Source organism: Setaria viridis, chromosome 5, assembly GCF_005286985.2.
Source record: "Setaria viridis chromosome 5, Setaria_viridis_v4.0, whole genome shotgun sequence".
NCBI lineage: Eukaryota > Viridiplantae > Streptophyta > Magnoliopsida > Poales > Poaceae > Setaria > Setaria viridis.
The window spans coordinates 42,318,712-42,337,736 of record NC_048267.2 but is presented as its reverse complement, the minus strand read 5'-3'; the positions used below and the strand labels follow the sequence as shown (position 1 = coordinate 42,337,736).

At 48.9% G+C, this 19,025-nt stretch overlaps 3 protein-coding genes across 5 annotated transcripts; 1 reads left to right on the top strand and 2 right to left on the bottom strand.

Moving 5' to 3' along the window:
- The first annotated feature begins 2,426 nt into the window (after positions 1-2,426).
- On the top strand, positions 2,427-6,193 carry LOC117858169 (scarecrow-like protein 1). Of its 2 annotated transcripts, none has more exons than XM_034741183.2 (4): positions 2,427-2,661; positions 3,921-5,396; positions 5,540-5,695; positions 5,811-6,193. In XM_034741183.2, the coding sequence occupies exons 2-4, from the start codon at positions 4,036-4,038 to the stop codon at positions 6,007-6,009; spliced, it is 1,716 nt and encodes a 571-aa protein (XP_034597074.1). In that variant the 5' UTR covers positions 2,427-2,661; positions 3,921-4,035; the 3' UTR covers positions 6,010-6,193. The 2 variants fall into 2 exon arrangements, with proteins under 2 accessions (XP_034597074.1, XP_034597073.1); XM_034741182.2 differs by having other exon boundaries at positions 2,428-2,678.
- Positions 6,194-6,487: 294 nt separating this feature from the next.
- Positions 6,488-9,848, bottom strand: LOC117858168 (uncharacterized). The gene is made up of 5 exons (XM_034741179.2): positions 9,279-9,848; positions 9,069-9,174; positions 8,514-8,725; positions 8,226-8,426; positions 6,488-7,858 (listed from the first exon to the last, which is right to left on the bottom strand). The coding sequence occupies exons 1-5, from the start codon at positions 9,480-9,482 to the stop codon at positions 6,686-6,688; spliced, it is 1,896 nt and encodes a 631-aa protein (XP_034597070.1). The 5' UTR covers positions 9,483-9,848; the 3' UTR covers positions 6,488-6,685.
- Positions 9,849-9,999: 151 nt separating this feature from the next.
- LOC117858170 (bidirectional sugar transporter SWEET1a) lies at positions 10,000-13,698 on the bottom strand. 2 transcript variants are annotated; one of them, XM_034741184.2, is made up of 6 exons: positions 13,295-13,691; positions 13,170-13,206; positions 12,391-12,486; positions 11,379-11,658; positions 11,170-11,289; positions 10,000-10,615 (listed from the first exon to the last, which is right to left on the bottom strand). In XM_034741184.2, exons 1-6 carry the CDS (start codon positions 13,329-13,331, stop codon positions 10,388-10,390), a joined length of 798 nt encoding a protein of 265 aa, XP_034597075.1. In that variant the 5' UTR covers positions 13,332-13,691; the 3' UTR covers positions 10,000-10,387. The 2 variants fall into 2 exon arrangements, with proteins under 2 accessions (XP_034597075.1, XP_034597076.1); XM_034741185.2 differs by lacking the exon at positions 13,170-13,206 and having other exon boundaries at positions 13,295-13,698.
- Positions 13,699-19,025: the final 5,327 nt, after the last annotated feature.

The following is a 19,025-nucleotide window of genomic DNA, read 5'->3' as shown; positions in this document are numbered from 1 at the left end:
GTTTTGGACTGTAGATGCATGGTCGTCCGTGCGACTATTTGCAGCATTGGCATTCCTACGCTGCTGACTTGATTCGTGGCTACCAGTGCCTTGTGGCTTCTTCTTCTTCTATCTGAACAGGTCTCACTGTCGACGACTTGTTGGGCGGTTGACAAGCGAGCACGGTCAATTCTCCGCAGAGATCCCAGATATGGATGAACTCCATCCAATCCGCCGGAGTTCATTTGGTCATCAGCCATCAGCCGGAACGACGGAAAGATCGACGAGCGGAGAGGAGAAGTCTCCACGCATGCGCTTCAAACGACACGCCCGGTCGATCTTGGCATCTTGCTTGCTCTTATCCGGTTGTCCATCGCCATCTTCAGACAAAACGCCCGGCCGAAAGGGTCGCCCAAATCGTCCATATGCATGCCAGTGCACGGAGCCTGCTTCTGCCGACAAACAAGTGTCTGGCCTAGGAGCCTAGCTATGGCGTTGGCGTCCCCGTGAGACTGCATGCGGCCGGGGCTCTATCTTCCTGTGTGACGGGGAGGAGAAAACGTTATCGATCCGTTGCGTTGCGTTCATCGCTGGCGTACTGCTCTGCTACATCTCACCTGGAAAAGGATTTCCGAATCCTCGAACAACAACAACTGAAGGAGATGATAACTAAAGATAGATGGCCACCACTTGCATTATCAGTACCGTCCTGCCTGAGATGCTGTCGTCGACAACGCCTTCACGAGCCGTTGTTGCTGCGTGATGTACACATGCATAATTGCACCAGACCAGCGTGTACGAAATAGAGCTACTAGATTCTCTGTGATGCAATGCAACGTGCCGTTGCGTCGAATGCAGTGCCACGGCACAACCTCACGGCATGCATATGCAAGCAAGCAACATAACTGACACACAACCACAGAGCCATACCTCACCATCAGCAAGTGCAACAATGCATTGGATTCCCTGCAAATTTTCGTTGGGGCTGAAATGATTGGTGCCTCATGGGCAGCATCCCGCAAGAGCTAAAGAAGTTGGGGTGGGAAATTAGTCAAAAGACGCCATGCGAAACGACATTCCGGGCGTGCCTGCCTAACGTTCTGCTCTGCAAAGCCAACAGCCAAGAGAGCATTAGTGGCGGCAGGGGCACGCACATATTCCATCCGATGGCGCCCAACGTTTTGCACTCCAAAGCACACAGGATGAAAGCAACGGGTGATGGCGGCCTGGTTACCGGAATCCCCAGCATAAACCGCTGTTCACACTCAGGAGAGTGAAAGGAGATTATAGTAAGCTAATTTCAGGTGATAAACTTGCATGATACTCATGCATGCTACTTGGATGGAATATTTGGAATGTGGATGAATTGGGGATGTTGTTAAAAGGTCCCTTTGTTTGATGGTGAACTCAGGAAAGGTCATTGGCAGCCTAAGTACTTGTGATTTTGTTGGTCTGGTAGTGGAATATGGAGAGCCTACACACCACCAAATAATGGATAGTAATAGGATCATGTGTAAGCGAGTATCTCTGTTCAACGTTCTGTGGGTGGACGAGACCGGGTCATGTAGCCTTGGTTGACCTGACCTTCAATACAAAATGTCGTGCAGCGACACAAACAATGCTCTGACTGTACACGTACGACCTTAATAATCATGCAAAATCTCAAGGCCATTGAGTCTTCTTTGTGAGCTTTTGGTTTCATGACTTGGTATAGAAAACATGGAAAACCCATGCATGCCTCTTCTGCTCTACAATGACCTTGACTCTTTGCCACAAAAGATGGTGTTCTAGAACATTAGGTTATCTCTTGGAAAAATGTCAAGGCTAGCCAATATCTTGTCAAATTTAATAGATGTATGAATTTTTCACGAACCTCCCTCTTCAACAATTATCAGCATCGTTCTTCAATGTTTACTTGGTCCTTAAGAGGTCATTCTACCCTATCCATTATTAGCTTTTTATCCGATGCTTGAAAGATTTACATCTTCGCAAATTCACCGATATACAGAGCATAAAAGAACTACTCCTAGTTATAAGAAAAAGGAAAAAAAAGAAATACCAGGGTGAATGCTATGGAGCCATGTTTTAGGCACAGAAAGGAGAATCCCTCCTCTACCGTACTGAAAGGGAAACACATTAACATGAAACATAATTAATTCCTACTGTAGTATAAAAAAAAGGAGAAATAGTTTTTTTTCTCTAGGAATAGTCAGATATAGAACTATGAAAAAGGTCTCTAGATACAAAATGGAATCGTGTCTAATATACTAATGTAAAAGCTTTAGAAAAGAATGAAAACTTGACACTATCAGTGGCAAGATAAAAAAAAAAGAACTGAAACTAAAAGACCTTTTCAATCACGAGTCCACATACAACTTCATTGAAGAGAGAAAGATTGGATGAGCCACGAATAGTAGCATGCCCAGGGTGGGAACAGAGATGGAAGGCGGTGCGCGTTGGATCCGCTGCACAGCCGCCGGTTGTACTGACCGCGCCTCACCGTATGACATATAGGACTTCGCCGCCCCACCCCGACCAACCAACCCTTTCTCCCCCCTCCCTCCTGCAGCTGCTCCCCACTTCCCGTTCCGCACCTTCGCGTCGTCGCTTCCCTCCGTTGCCCACCTCGTCGGCCTCCGATCCTGCTCATGGCGCCCCGTTGATTCGCCCCTGTACTTGCTGGTACCATCTCCCTGGCCGTGAGTACCTCTTGCCTCCTTGATTGCAAGATTGACTCTTTTTCTTGCTGCTTCCATTTTGGTGCTTTTTTTCTCTTTATTGCTGATGTCAAGGGCGTTGTTCATGTGACCAGAGTTGCTAACTGGAAGCATGTAAGCTTGTTGGTACCTCTCTGAAAAGACATGTTTGGTTCATGCTTGTTCATGTTGTAATGTTGTTAAGAACTCGCCTGTAGAGAATCACAGGATTCACGGTGCCAGGGTGATGGTAGAAGGGGAAACAGATGTACCTTTTTGGTGTTATTAGTTCTAATCTCTGCTTGATGTGGTCTGTGCCAATTGGGAGTTTTTTATGATCGGATTACTGGTGAATACTGCAACAATTTCGATTTTAGCAAAAAATTGAGTACCTCTCTGTTTGGAGGTCTGATCATAGTTTGAGCAGTTTTTTTTTTTTTTTTTTTGGGGGGTGGGGGGGCAAGAGATGACATGCTGTTGAGTTTTTTTTTTATCTAAAAGCGAACATTTTATAATTGTGGCGCGTATTAGCTGTATTGTGTTCATCTTTGTCTTGGCATTTCTGGTGTGTAGTCTTTGATATGGTGATATTTGACTCTGATAATCAATCCTATCCTGCGTGTTTAAGTATGCTTATTCTCGCTTAGTTTATCATTTTTTTCTTCAATACCTGGAATAACTAGCTGGTCTTTTCTTTTTCTTGTGTGGAACATGGTAATCAGTCAATGTTGACAATCTTTCGGAGCAGAGGGCATTCAGTCAATATCGCATATTTTACATATATGCTTAGTTGCTTAATTCTTACCATATTCTAGAAGCTGCATGTTAGTCGCCAACCTTTCCCAGAAGCCATTTTTATCCCGTCTGCAACATGCTTTAGAGATTTCTACTTCCACCTTGCTTGATCATTTGGTTGCTCGAGCTCTTTTGATATATCAACAGTGAAATCAAGCCGAGGCTAAAGGCTCAGCAGAGACGTCAAGTGACATTCTAGTACTAGCATACTAGTTGGGGGAAAAACTGTGTGTTCCGGCCGTTCAAATGTGTAATCATCTAGTGATGCCTAGTACCAGTGCTGTGGTTTCCCCAAAGAACACCCTTTAACTTTTATCTGTGGCATAATCAAAAGAAGAATGATGCTAGACAACTGAAAATGTGCTGACCAGTCAAAAGTGGCTTTATATATTTCCAACTCTGCTAATTGTGTTTCATGTGGTTAGTTGACATACTGTATTCTTGTTTCAGGCATCAGAGGATTTTCTCGATCAATTCAAGCAGAGGAAGCTGCAAACCGATTTGGTGTTATCTGAGATCCTGAACCAGATTAGCCTAAAAGGTCCAGAGGTATTTGGGAAAAGTTATGTCTTTTGTTAGGCGAGCAGACCCATCAACGGCTTACACAGATAATCTTTACATTCATAAATTTGCCGCACCAAGTTCAAACTTCGCTGCACAAAGATTTTCCTCTGATACACAGTTGTTTCGTTATGGCCCTGAACCCTACAATGGTGAGTATGGGCACATGGGTTTCACTGGATCATCATCTGCTGTATTCCAGAACTCATTTTGCAGTCAGCAGGCTTCACTAACACCATACTGTGTAACTGCCGATGAACGATCCCCAAGTGTTGCAGATACTCAGTCCAACTCATGCTCTGATGCAGCAAAAGAATCGCCAGTGGTCTCCAATGTCTCTCAGCACAACTCCCAGTCTGTGTCAGATACTCAAAGCTCTGAAATTGAAGTACAGTTTGATGAAGATGAGATTAGATTGAAGCTTCAGGAGCTGGAGCACGCTCTACTTGACGATGGTGATGACATCTTGTTTGAGATTTCACAGGCAGGTAGCATAAATGATGAATGGGCTGATCCCATGAAGAATGTATTGCTTCCAAATTCACCAAAAGAATCAGAATCAAGCATCAGTTGTGCTGTTAGCAACAGCAGAACGGCACGGACTCCAAAGCAGTTGCTATTTGACTGTGCCACAGCATTATCTGAATACAACATAGATGAAGCACAGGCGATCATATCGGACCTCCGTCAGATGGTCTCTATTCAAGGGGACCCTTCTCAAAGGATTGCAGCCTACCTGGTGGAGGGCCTTGCTGCAAGAATAGTAGCTTCAGGGAATGGCATCTACAAGGCCTTGACTTGCAAGGATCCTCCAAGTCTTTATCAGCTTTCAGCAATGCAAATCCTCTTCGAAATATGTCCATGCTTCCGTTTGGGTTTCATGGCTGCTAATTATGCTATACTTGAAGCCTGCAAAGGTGAAGAAAGATTGCACATTATCGACTTCGATATCAATCAGGGCAGCCAATACATCACATTGATACAATTTCTGAAAAACAATTCAAATAAGCCACGACATTTGAGGATAACTGGTGTTGATGATCCTGAGACAGTGCAGAGGCCAATCGGAGGTCTAAAGGTCATTGGGCAACGCCTAGAGCAGCTTGCAGAGGACTGTGGGGTATCTTTTGAGTTCAGGGCAGTGGGTGCTAATCTCGGGGATGTTACACCTGCAATGCTAGATTGTCGTCCTGGGGAAGCACTTGCTGTCAATTTTGCATTCCAGCTGCACCACCTTCCTGATGAGAGTGTTTCAATTATGAACGAGAGAGACCAGCTCCTTCGCATGGTAAAGGGCCTCCAACCAAAGCTAGTGACCCTTGTTGAACAGGATGCCAATACTAATACTGCACCCTTTCTGACAAGGTTAGTGCCTTAGAAGATATTTTCTCAAAATCTGCCCTAGATGATAATGTACTCAGGGTTATGTTGTTGGCTTCAACTCTTATTTTTGTTTCAGCTATTAAATCTTTACCAAAAGTACTAACATTAACATCTGGCTTTCACAGGTTCCGTGAAGTCTATGATTACTACTATGCACTTTTTGATTCACTGGATGCTACACTTCCAAGGGAAAGTCCAGATAGGATGAATGTGGAGCGACAGTGCCTCGCACGGGAAATTGTTAATATCTTAGCTTGTGAAGGTCCTGATCGTGTGGAGAGGTACTCCCTGGCGCTGATCTCTAGTCATGCATCCTGCCAATTCTCACCCCTTTTTTTCTGAAAACATGTAAATCCTGCAGTTTCCTATAGTTGAGTAAAATTGTTGATGCTGCAGATATGAAGTTGCTGGGAAATGGAGAGCAAGAATGACAATGGCTGGCTTCACACCATGCCCATTTAACAGCAATGTCATCAGTGGAATAAAATCGATACTGAAATCGTACTGCGATAGGTACAAGTTCGAGGAGGACCACGGGGGACTTCACTTCGGCTGGGGGGAGAAGACTCTCATCGTCTCCTCCGCGTGGCAATAGAGCATTAGGCTCGCTCATGGAGTTGCATTAGTATTGCTGTATTTTAGGAGCTTCTGGTGCAGACTGTAAAAAGATGTGAACCGCTGGGCTGTTAACTGAACCTTAGTACCTTACCTAATCGTAGATGTCTGCTTGTCAGAATAATTGAGTTTGGCTAATTACACCGGCGCTATGTTGTATGGTATCATCTTGTCGCATGATTGATTTGTATTTTAGAACAGAATCATAACGTGTCGACTGTGCTTCGTGTATAATCATAACGTGTCGACCCTGCTCCGTGTACGAAATTAAGTATTGCTGGATTATCCAGCGTTGCGTACATCAGGGAACAAGAAGATATTTGCACTCACCTGTGTCAAAGAATTCTGAATGCACTAGCAAAATCTTTATCATGATATTCAGTGCACGACTCATAAGCACTAACTTTGACTCAACAACAGATTTGACACCACTATCGGTGCCTAGCAATCGCCAAGAATGGTAGTAGAACAATTCACTCAAGTTATCCAATAGAATTGTCACGTAAATACAGCAATACTCTGTACAACAACTTGAAATTCGTACAAAGCACTTGTACAAGGCTATACAGGTATCTCTTCAGAAATAATCTCAACTATATACTCACGATAATCTGAATATTGTTTTGCTATATAGAGGCATGAGCTCGATCATGTGGTTAGGGTAAGCTGTGCCGTGAATTCAACAAACTATAATTAGTGCTTGGTTGCATTTTGACCCGCTTTGAGGATTCCAAAAGTCTGACAAGTGACGGGAGAGGTCGTGGAACAGGGATATTCCTTGACCTGTAAAGCCTCTTCAAACTTGGATTCAAACATTTGGATGATCCAAAAATGCACAAGGGTTCCTTTTTACAAGTAGTTGTTTCTCCACTTCTGACCAAGGAAAGGCTGGAGTCTTCGGAAGAACTTAATGCGTTTGACTCTATTGCAGCTTCAAACTTTTCATGCTGATCAGCAAGCACTAATATATTGCGATGAACAGTGGACAATGACTGAGCTTGAGATCCTTCTAACTGTCTTGACGATAATTCATGCTGACAGGAGCCCATCTCATCTCCAGCATCAATGTGATCCTGATGGGAGGCTGGTGCTTCCTTAGCAACACAATCCGCTGCAGAATTTGTCTCACTGTCTTCACTATTACTATGAACCGAATCCGCCAGTGCACGTGCCCTAGCTTCTTCAAGATATCCTCCTTCAAAGGCAATGTATTGGCTGCATAACTCTTCTTTCATTATGTCAATTGCTTGAGATCCAAACCTGGCTCTTCCGAACAATGTAATGTCTGGTTCCTCAGGTGGAGGGGATGGCACAAATTTAAGTTCAATGGCACTGATGTCTAAATATGTACATTCTTCACTGGAGGACGATGAATGATCATCCTCGTCAACAAAATCTGAGTGATCTTTATCTGTGTGTGTTTCAGAAGAAGCAAGCACTGAAGAAGGAGACGATATAGACTTTTGAAGAGGATCTCTGAATATTTTCCACAACGGATCATCAGCTGTCAAGCGGGTCTTGAAACAATGTTTCTTTACATAGCTGAGCTCAATGGCAAAGCACGGGGGAGTTGTTGAAATGACCCACTGAGGTTGCAGAAGTTGCAGCGCCTGCTCCAACTCATCACGAGAGGAGTGAATGGAGAAACAAATATGCCAGACTCCGTACTCATCCTGCTCAGCTTCAGTTAGGCTGGGTTTCTGGCTTCGAGCACAGATTGCATACCACTGGGTTGATGGACGAATAAACAAGGGTTCTGGCTGGAGTCTTGCCCTTGCCTCTTCAAGCTTCCTACTTGCTTTTTCATATAATTGATGGAATCCAACCATCTGCAGAGTTAAGAATTGCAACCAACAAACAAAGACTGTAAGAAATCACTCGATGTGGTAATGCGGTATACACCAACAGATGAATGATTACAAGAATTTAGGAGGTGGAGGACTTAATATCGCATATATGAAATTCTCTGTTTGTCGGTTGCACAGATGAAAAGGAACCATGATGTTATGACTGAAATCATGTTTAATGGGCATGACAGGAACTGTTTTTCTATTAAATGGAAATGAAACAGTTATGCTTCCATGTGCATTATATAGACATAGTGACTGTAAATACTGTGAGAGTCTGAGGTAATTATTTCCACAATGGACAGGCTTAGTAATGCAAAGTCTTGAATGCATTCCATGGGATACATGCCTGAAAGCGAGAAGATGGATCATCAGTAATGATTTCAGGGGCTGTGAGCGATAGTGCTTTAAAACAATCCAATCTCCTGTCAACATAAATCTTTGATCCGAATGTCCTTGACACCTCAATTAGGACATCTTCATGCCCAAGAAGGTCACAAGCAAGGTAAACAAAAGGTGCATGTGGATGCTTCCATATGCACGCTATAACCTGCAATCACTGAATCATTTCTCAATCGTAATTATCCCTGTTTGTCATCACAATAGTAACATATCTAATCTCAGAAGAAAGGGCAACCTGCTGGATTGCTGATTCCTTGCTTGGTAGCTTGAGGAAGCACTTGGAAAAGGTGCAATCTAGGAACACAAAGTCAAGTCGGCAAATGTTTTCATTCCCTTTCTTCGCTATGTATTTCGTTGGCAAATTTTGTACACAATCCGATGTAAGCCGACAGTCTCCTGTGTGAAGTATGGCACCAAATTGACCCTCAAATAAGAACATGACCGCCCCTGAAATCACCAATCAGGCCAAGCATAAGCCTAACTCCTCAAAGCACATAATGAGCGCAAGCTCAAATCAGACAGAACAAGGGACATATGATCTCTACACAAAGCGACAGCATAGCATTACATTTACAAACAGTTTATTAACTTTATATCAAAACAAATCACATTTCGTTATCGACACCGTAAATTAAACCACACATGGCACATGCGCGTGACACGTGCTCGGTAAATAATTGATTTTTTTCGCCTAATTACCAAGTCAGTAAGTTTCACAACGCATCGACCGAAATGAACCGTACTGTCATAACCTGGAAAGAAGTGGAACAGTTCGAAACGAACAAATTACCAGGGCAGTGATTTGCGTCGTACGCGGTGACGGAGAACGCGCCGGCGGGATCGTCCACCGCCACCGTCCTCCCCACCTCCATCTCCACGAACTCCCAGCTCTCCAGCTGCGCCACCACGGCCCAAGAGCGTTTAGCAAAAGGCACCCCAACAGGGAAAAAAAATGCCTGGAGGCAAAACGGAACATACAGGGAGCGAGGGGAGGAGTTACCTGGGGAAAGTGGCGAAGCGCGAGCGCGAGGGACAAGGTGAGGCGGGTGGCGTAGACGGTGCCGCCAGCCCCGCCGGCGGCGGCACCGGCGCCGACGAGGTGGTCCCGGTGCGCGTGGGTGAGGAACCGGTGGCGCCGGTGGCGGGAGGAGGGGCCCCATGTGTCGACGGCGAAGGGGAGCCCCCGCGGCATGTCTATCGGCATCCTCCCCCAAAACTTTCTACAATTACGGATAGGTCCTCCGCTCCTCCGGATCGCGCCCGACTGTTAGTGGGGCCAGCCGAGTCGAGTGTTTGTTTGAAGGAAATCGGAAGTTCGCTGCGTCGGTTTATATGCGCGCGGAAAGAGCAAAGAGGGGCCACAGCCGGCTCCTTCCTCCTGAAGGAAGACTAGCGGGTTAACGGGTGTTGGATTTTGTGTATGTGGCCTGGCCTGGCCTGCATCTGGAACCCGGCCGGGTAACTTGCCGACTTTTCAGCTTGGGCCCCCGCTATGCTGGTTCCGTCTCCCTTTGGGCCTTCACAGTTCTACGATATTTATGATATTTTTGGGCCCAAGCAGAATATAAGATGGTCCAGCGCGACTAGACGTTTGTGCTCTCCCCCTCTCAAAAAAAAAAGAAGACGTTGTGTGCTCTTTCTTTTTCTTACCCTCCAAAAACCAGGCTATGCTTTTCCTTTGAACGGATAAAACCAGGCTAGACTTTTGTTTGCAGGTTAGGTTTCACAATGCAGTGATGCACTTTAGGCAAATGATCACGCACATAACTTGCAGGTCAGTTTCTTACAAAGGATCAGTACAAATTTTTTTCAGAGAAACAGTGGGAGAGACAAAATCAGAAAAACATTGGGAAACAAAAGAAAACTTCACACTTGCAGAGGCACGACTTGAGAACACCGTGTCAGCTCTCCCAGAAGGTACATTTTATCAGTGTGTGACAGCGCAAAAGGCAAAGAAAAGCAGCAACAATCCGCTTCAATTCATCATCAGCAAACTAACAATCCATCCATCAGGCAGCCCCGTTTAACCGTTTTTCAGGCTGCTTGACACGGCCACCACGCACCCCCTCCTCCCAACCAGCAAGCCTCGCGGTGCACAGAGCAGCGCGCCTACACCTGGCTGGCGACCTTGCCGTCGGCGACGGTGTCGGCGACCTTGTTGGTCGTGGCGTCGGCCAGCTCCACCGCGGTGGCCACCTTCTTGGCGTCCTCCACCTCCGCGGCGGCGGCGGCGGCCTCCCCCTTGCCGGGCCGCGCGGCGGGGCCCTTGTTCTTCCGGTACATGGCGTACAGGACCAGCTGCGTCAGGCCCAGGAAGCTCCCGCACCCGTTGGGAATCTGCACGAGCACGAACGCGAACGCGTTCAGGACGTTAGTCTCCAATCAGAGTCGTAACTGTACTGAACGCTGGTGCATCCGCTGGGCGGTTCGCTGTCGCGACAAGAAAGAGCGCGGCGCTGTTGCTCTGGTCGCACTGGTCCAATCCTGCATGCACAGTGCAGGAGGCCGGGGCACGGCCCGTCCCCATCCCCAGCGGCGGGGAGGACGTCGTGTTGCTGCGACTTGCGCGCGCTGTGCCTGTGGGTGTGGTGGCCAGTGGCCACACTAGTGGAGGCTGGAGCCCGCACCGGTGCCCGTGCATCATGGCTCGGCAACGGCAGGCATGTGCGCGTGCCCGGGCGGGGACACCGAAAGGGCAGCCGACGCATGGACGCTGTACCAGCCCAGCCAACAGAAAGCGGTGCAGCGATTGGGTTCCGAGTACCCATCGGCGGACAGGCCGGCAGCGGATAGGATCATCCCCGTCATCAGAGTGCTAATCTGCCGGCCCGGTGTGTTGAAGATAATGGGCACCTCAGTGGGTGACAGAGAGAGCAGAGAAGGAAGCGTACAATGATGAAGGGGTCGCGGCCGAGGAGGCCGTAGATGAACCAGGAGGTGCCGCAGAGGAACACGGACAGGGACAGCAGGAACGGCATGAACTCCACGCTCTTCGTCTTGATCACCAGCCTCTGCACAAACCCCACATGCTTGTTGGTGTCGTGACAACCTTAATCTACGTTGATGGAAGTAGCTACCCATACCATACACAACTGCTTACCATGATAGAGAGCGGCGAGGCGTACATGCAGATGGAGAAGATGGTGGCGGCGAGGCCGCAGAAGATCTTGCGGCCGTTGCCGTGGAGGGCCAGCAGGGAGATGAGCACCACCGCGGCGAAGATGGAGGTGACGACGCCCAGGAGGCCCAGCATCCGGAGCCGGATCCGACGCTCTGCGAAGATGAGGAAGATCACCACGTAGATGGCCTCGATCAGCGACCCCGTCCCGTTGATCGTCGTCACCAGGATGTTGTTCGGGGACACGAACGGCAAACCGTACCTACACATTTCGTTTTTGTTTTTTTTCCAGACAAAAATCAGCAGAAAGATTCAGAAGATGAACGCATCATGAGTTCATGACCACATGCGTACGCTCTGCTTGGCAAGGGCGCGTGAAAATCAAACGAATCACCTTTTCTTGCCTACCAAAGAAAACAAGTAGCATACGAAAATTATCATCATGACCAAAAAGCATGGAAACTTTTTGGAGCTGGCTACAAACACTTGAACGTGAAGCTGCATGTGCGAGCACAAGGGCCGTGTGGCCCACATGTCATCCCCACTCCATCCTGGCAGTGCCGACAGGGTCCACGGACTGTGTGGTACACAAAAACTTTTTTGTTCAATAGCAGTCGTTGTCACGGTGCTGGCGAGTGGGTCCCGGGTGCCATCCTGTCTACAGGACGAGTTGGACAGAGGCTACTACGCTACGAGCCAATTCCTTGCTTCATCCAGCAAATCATGCAATATTTCTGAAATGTAAAGCTAGGTGCCGCCTACACGTGCGGCAGTTTTACTGGTTTTATTTACAGCCACTTTCATGTTGCAAGAATACAGAAAAGTATATACTAACAGGAACCTGCTTAAGAATATCAAGACCAGCTAATCTGCATGGGTCTGAAGTCTGAACTCGATTAAAACATGAGAGGTGAAAAGTTATTGTCCTGAAGAAACACAAATGATGTGATGAAGTGTGCTCATGCACAGGTTGTGTTTGGGAAGAGTTGGTTACCAAGCCGATAGGAGGCAGTTGAGCAGCGTCATGTTGTAGGGCACGCCGGAGAAGTCCTCCGTCGACCGCTTCCGGATGATCCTCCAGAAGGTGACGCTGCAAAAGTTTCACCAGATTTCTCACCGGTCAGTAGAAAGTAGAAACATGCGCCGTGCTCCTGACGGCTGAGGCAGAGGAGGCAGGAAAAGGTGCGGCATGGTTGCGAAAATGAAGCATTCCAGATGGAATTCAGACTTTGAGGAAAACCAGACTTTTGTTTTGCTATTTGGAATACAATGTATAAAGTGGTTTTTGATAGATGCCAACAAAAAACTTTTTTGCAAGTACTGAACAGGACATACTGGCTTGGGCCAAGTTGCAGCGAAGCCCTAATCATGGCATGTCGTTCGCTAGAGATGACTGCCTTGCACTTCTTCACTTTGAATGGATTGTCCTTTAATTTACGGATTGGTGTTTAATATTTGGTTTGCTTAGAGTTCATTCATGTGAGTGTAGCTTTGTGCTATTACTTGTAATTAAGGTCTGATCCTTCTTCATGAAAGAGGGTGGACCCGGATGTTTTTTCCATTACCAAAAAATCTTCTGTTTCCCTGCAATTTCACCAAAATAACTTAACCTGAACGAGGTCGAAACCTTTTTTGTCTCTCTCATTCTCCCCTTGTTCTAGACTTCCTAGTCTTTGTTATATACTATCTTGATTCTCTGGGTTTTCTTTTTTAACGCACGGTTGCAGACAGTCAGATACCGAAGTAGCGGGGTACATGGAAATTAAAACTTACACAGGCGACAGGAAGAGGAAGAGCGCAATGACATTTCCTGAAAAACATAGCCGAGAGAGAGAGACCTCAGGCGGAGACATACGAACACAGACAGACCGAGAGAGAGAACAAGCCATGGCGCTCACCGGAAACTCCGAAGAAGAACCTCGCGATATGCTCCATCTCGGCGCACTCCCCTTCAATTCAGCTTCCCTTTCACTGAGCCGAATCTCTCTTGGCCTGAAAACTCAAATGGAGGCGAGCAGAGGTGGAAGAGAGGGAGTGGTGTCCTTCCCGTTCCCAGTCCAGTCCAGGGGAGCACAACCAAAGGTAGCTTCTAACACTGAACTCTCGTTTCAGCAGGAAATGAGCCAACGCAAATCCGGTGTGCTGTGTGTGTGTGTGTGTGTCACTCGGTGCAGCAGGAGACGAGCGGTGAGGCTATATATAAGATGGAAAAAGGGTGAGATCTTGGGAGGTAGGAGGGGCCAAAGCGCTTGCTCGGCTGGTAGACGGTGGCCGTGAGCGTGAGCATCACGTCTGCCCGGGCGCCAACCCACAGCGCTACTGGAGTTTGGAGAGAGCTCAGCCCATACGATCTTATCTTGCTCAGCCTGTTCTGTCCGAGCAAACACTGTCTTGGAATGTACTACGTATTGCTCTGTAGGCTGTAGCGAGTAGCGACAATAGAAAACAAGTTTTGCCGTCTGATTTCTCGTTCCTGAAGTACATTCAGGCTTGTCTGTCTGCTGCCGTTCCAAACGAGTGAAATGCCTGAAAACTGTCGGTGGCTGTGTGGTAAAAATGTTGGACGTACAACTGTCCCTTACGTTATTCTACTGTCGAGACGGAAATGGCGTGTACGTGTTTCTGCATATATTCGTTCCATCTTGCTGGCTTGGCACGCAAACGGAAGCCCTGAACTTCCTAACACAAGAACAGGCGTAAGTACTACGATTCTGTAGCACCAACGGCCAAAAGCCCAAAATCCTCGGAGCGGAAGCAGCAAAATTCGTGTGAGCGGCTGAGCGCGCGTAATCTTGTGTGGATGATCCTCCCGTGCCCGGCCGCACCGTGTGCGGCTGCAGAGCTGATGTGTGGTGCCTAGCCGGACGGCCTCATCAGGTCACGGGATAAGTAGTTCACACGGCCCCCCGTGGCCAACTGACCACGGAAACGCATGGTTTTGTACAGAACCACCACCGATCCTCTGGAGCACGTACGGTTCACGGGAGGAGGGTCCTCATCATCGCGCCGTCACGTGACTGCTGGTGTTACGCGCCCGCTAGCGTCCGGCGGCGTCGCCACGGACGGAGGCGTCAGGCGTGGAGCCGTGGACGGAGGCAACACGCTGGACACAGCGATCCGCGCCGCGCGAGAAGACGACGGGGAGATGAGTCCCCGCGGGCGCAATTCACGGCCGTCCCATCCGCTTCCGTCGCGCCTTTTCCTGGCGGGTCGCGGGGTACGCCGCAGCGCTGCGGCCTGCGGCCTGCGGCCTGCGGCCGGCCGGCCGGCCGGGGCCGTGTCCTCCCCATGACGGCCTGACCCGTCGTCGTCCCAGCAAGATGTGCCCCGCACGCTACGGGTATCCAAACCTGGCGTGTCCGATCCGGGGCCCGGCAATAACGCAGGGGCGCGTCCCATATGACCCTCAGCTAGCCTCACCCTGTCAGCGCTGCTCCCCTGCAACGCAATGCAACGGGACACGCGTCAACATCCTGGGCGGTGTCACATCAGGGCGCGGTGCGACACCGTCGCAGAGAATTTTTTTTCCCTCTCGCTCTCGCCTTTGGCAGAAGTGGCCGGACATTGTGGCGCGTCTGAGCCCGTTTGCCCACAGGACCTATGCACAGGCAAGGCGCAAGGCGGTGTGCTCTGCCCTGCGCCCCTGTCGCGGCCGTGCCTGCTCCTACACGCGCGCGTCTCCGCCCCAGGACTAGACCCGGAGACAACTCTGTACGCACATCACCAAACACAGCTCAGACCGGTCACACGAACACCCTGTATGCTTGCTTAAAACGATAATAGCAATCGTACTTTTTTTTGATAACACAAAAGAAAATCTATTATAGTAGGATGTAGTATCTTTAACCAGTAGCCATCCATCAGTTCGTTGCTCTCCTTTTCCTGATTTCTTTTTGGCGCTACGCTCAGGCTGTATGAGCGGTGGTGGTTATCATCACGTAGTAGTACAATGCACCGCGGCGGAGTTCGTCCAAAGCTGCAACTGTGCAACCGGATTGGTTCGAGCCGTGCGCGCATAGGTGCATCATGCGTGACGATTACGGATGACAGGCAAGTCGCAAGCGATGCAATGATCTCGAAATGAATTCTGCGATGACTGATCAAATTCATTCATCTGGTTCCTTAGCTTGCCCACGAACAGGATTAGTGGCTAATAAGTGACGAGTTAGTTGTAAGCATAGCACAGGTAGGTACACAGAAAAAGGCTAAGATGACGAGGAAAGATGGAGAGTTCATAACTCTCCGTCTCGTGTGGAGACTTCGACAGACCTCGAAATAGAAGTAGCCCTAATACTATACCTAGTTGCATGTAGTATCTAGCTGTATCAAGAGTCAGTCCTAGATGATATGGTAAATGTGAACAATTCACTTGTATTTCAACAATCACTGACCAGTTCCATGGCACTGATCGACAGGATGGATCATTTTCAGTCCTCGACCAAAGCCGTTACGCGCGATCATTTGGTTCCGGAAATGCGTATGGCTCATCAATCATCAAGCTGGATCAGCCCAACGATCACGAATCCAGAAAAAAGGCTAAGCTGATAACTGACGGGCGCCGTGCCTTGCATTTGCGTGTGGTCCTCGCCAAGAGGTCCATGTCCATGTCCATCTGATGGCGCTCTGCGTTGGCTACATGCAGCAAAACCAGGGACAACGAATGGCTAATCGATGGACGGATATATCAGAATATATCACGCATGTATTGGTGCCATGTTGCCAGCCCGATGATTCGACGTCTTATCCTCCACATGCGATGCGAAAGCACAGCTTGTTGCAGGCCCAGATAACCTTTCGGGTTGGCTCTTGGCCGCCCTGCCTCCTCCGTGCGTGCATTTTTCTCTGGAAAGGAGGAAAGGTCGCGTCGTCGTTCAGTTGAGCATATCTTTCGGAAGAAAAACTTTATGCCCTTGATGAAAAGGATCGGAATTGCCTTTTGTTTCGAGCAGATATTTCTCATTTCTTTCGCGGGATGACGTGATTATTCTCTCTGGTCCGCGCCGTACCTGCCAGTTGGTTAACAATATGAACAGTACGTGATCGTGATCGAAATGGACTGGACACTGGAGTAGGGCATAGTATGGTGATGGCACACATGCATGTCGTATGTCAATCAAAAGTTGGCAGCTCGAAGTTACATACTCTCCTTGGTATACAATACATACATGTATTTTTTTTGAATAAAAGAATACATGCATGTATTCATAAACATTGTCATCCTATACGTCGCTGGACTGATCAGGAGACTCTAGTGCAGGACCGTGCCAGTTCTAGAGCACACGCGTACAGAATGTATACGTTGAGTAATTAATCAAAAGGATAAAGCAGTGCGTGATCCAGGAAAAGTAATGGGCACAGTGCCATACGTGCGTGCGGCGCGACTGCCAGTGGCAGCGCGCTGGAGATGGGCAGGCACGCACGCGTGCGCGTAGGAACTTGCGCGACCGCGCAGCTACTGAGAACAGTAGCGCACTAGCACGTTGCTTGCACCAATGCAGGTAGGGCGATGCGAGCAGAGGAAATGGCCGGCGTCTGAAAGCACCGGCAGGAAACAGGTGAAAGGATGCGGTCAAATGAGTCAGGCTGGTGCCATGCCAACGCCATCGATGGATCATGGATGGATCGATCGAGCGTTCGGTCGCGGCTCGCGATCCATCGGTCGGTTCACACATTGCCATTGCGCGCGGTGGATGGGCTGGCTTGGCGTTTTCAGTTACTCCCGCCTCGTCAGCGCCGGCCGCCGTGAATCGGGACGGGCGAACCTGAAGTCCTGAACCATGACGACGCGTGCGTATAGGGTAGGAATGAAGGTGCCGGCTGCGCTGTATGCTACTCCTCGGAGATATACTTCTGTTAACGTTCGTAGATGGTAGAGTCTTAATGAATGACGCCGTACTATACCTGTATACGCACTTCTCTGCGAGCTACTGCTAGCGAGTAGCAGTATGCCAGCATACGTACTTGTCTAATACTACACTACGTGCGCCAGAGCTACACGTACTTGCACATGTGCCCACGATGTGTACTGTACGGCTCTCTATCGTAGAGTACGACAAGTCTCTCTGCATCCCTAGCTAGCTGATGCATTTATCGGTGGCACGTCACGTGTGGCAATGCTATCCAGCAGATTAAGTTGACTCGACGACACATGCTAGCTACTATAGAGTATAGAGTATAGAGCTTCCGGCTATACAATACACTTCATGCTTTTCATGGTTCCAAGTGCGTGCGCGTAATTTTTGCCAAGGGACAATGTTTCGATCCACTGCGCCGGCCGTGTGCCCGTGCGCGGCGCCGCCGACGGCGAGCACGGATCGTGGCCGGGACCGGCTGCCTAGGACGCGCGCGTCCCACTCCGCCCGCCGTCGCATCAACGGGGCATCCAATCATTGTCCGGAAATATTTCAAGGATATAACTTTATTATCCGCGCGATCCTCTCTATCTAGCTAGGACCAGCGTCGCACAGTGCATGCGACGCCCCACCGTGCAATTAACGACGTGACGTTCTTCCCCTGCGGCTGATGGTATCGTGACATGGACATGGACATGGACCTGAACGCTGAGCCTGATCCAGGATGCCAAGACGGCGCGGCGTTCATGGGGTGCGGCTTGTATGTGAGTGATGAGAAGAAAGGATCGTCAGTTTTCTCCAGCAGCTCGGCAATAATTTCTCCTTGTTGTCTCGTAGAAGAATGCAGCGAGCAATTAAGCAAACACAGTCGGAGGCCAAACCAAACGTCGTGATGTGATGATGCCAAGCAAGATATAAGCTGTACAAGAATTTCTCGTACGGAACTGCACTAGCAGGCAAACCCAACCCGTGATCGCAGTCGCACCTAACTTGGACGGTTGGACCGGACCACAAAGACAAAGTCCGTGCACAAGCAAAATCGTGATTCGACAGTGAGGAACCCCACTGGTCAGTGGTCACCCTCGATCACAACATCAGTGCTCAAAAATATCTTCCTTTTCTGCTGCTGCTGCAGCAGCATCAGATGCCAAGCTTAACGCGACAAGCAACCGGTACGCACAGAGCATTGCCTTTGAGCCTTCTTCTTTTTGCTTGTAAAGAACAAAAACTTTCATTTAAAGTTAGAGAGAGAGTACATGTACATACATTTTGAGACGCAGCGCCCCTGTGATCGTGCGGGTGTTTGAACGGCCTGCATGAGTGCAGGACAAATTTCTTCTTGCATAATTTGAATGGACCTAGCCTGTATGGGTAGGCTACGATCAACGCTATTTTCTTCCCTTGACCTCGCGGACTGAATGCTGAACACCTTGAATTGTGTGGCTGAACCCAGTGAAAGAGAAGGATTTGCTGCTGCCCGATGCCTTTGCGGCTTTGCCTATTACTACTTCTGCATTATTGTTAAGGACAATCCCACAACCTCAAAGCGACCGGAGAATCGTCATCATCCCAGCCCAGGAGGCGGTCGTCCTTGGACTGACAAGCAGGAAGGTGTGGCGGCTGGGCGTGTGGGGCAGCGAGCGAGGTTGGAAAGGTGCACACGGGAGTGGCGCTGCCGCCGCGCACACACAGTGACACGGGCCCGTGGCCCGCGGACGTGACAGGTGAGCCGAGCCAGGGCCTGTTTCTGGTTGGATCTCCAGGCGGAGTCGGAGCT

Excerpts from the sequence above, each read along its gene's own strand:
- LOC117858170 (XM_034741184.2), bottom strand. The coding sequence starts at position 13,331 with ATGGAGCATATCGCGAGGTTCTTCTTCGGAGTTTCCG. Across the intron at positions 12,487-13,169 it reads TTCCTCTTCCTGTCGCCTGT|CGTCACCTTCTGGAGGATCA; the intron begins GTAAGTTTTAAT and ends AAACTTTTGCAG. Across the intron at positions 10,616-11,169 it reads GCCGCGACCCCTTCATCATT|ATTCCCAACGGGTGCGGGAG; the intron begins GTACGCTTCCTT and ends GTGCTCGTGCAG.
- LOC117858168 (XM_034741179.2), bottom strand. The coding sequence starts at position 9,482 with ATGCCGATAGACATGCCGCGGGGGCTCCCCTTCGCCGTCGACACATGG. Across the intron at positions 9,175-9,278 it reads CGCTTCGCCACTTTCCCCAG|CTGGAGAGCTGGGAGTTCGT; the intron begins GTAACTCCTCCC and ends GTGGTGGCGCAG. Across the intron at positions 7,859-8,225 it reads ATCCATCTTCTCGCTTTCAG|ATGGTTGGATTCCATCAATT; the intron begins GCATGTATCCCA and ends TTAACTCTGCAG.
- LOC117858169 (XM_034741183.2), top strand. The coding sequence starts at position 4,036 with ATGTCTTTTGTTAGGCGAGCAGACCCATCAACGGCTTACACAGATAAT. Across the intron at positions 5,397-5,539 it reads ACTGCACCCTTTCTGACAAG|GTTCCGTGAAGTCTATGATT; the intron begins GTTAGTGCCTTA and ends TGGCTTTCACAG. Across the intron at positions 5,696-5,810 it reads GGTCCTGATCGTGTGGAGAG|ATATGAAGTTGCTGGGAAAT; the intron begins GTACTCCCTGGC and ends TTGATGCTGCAG.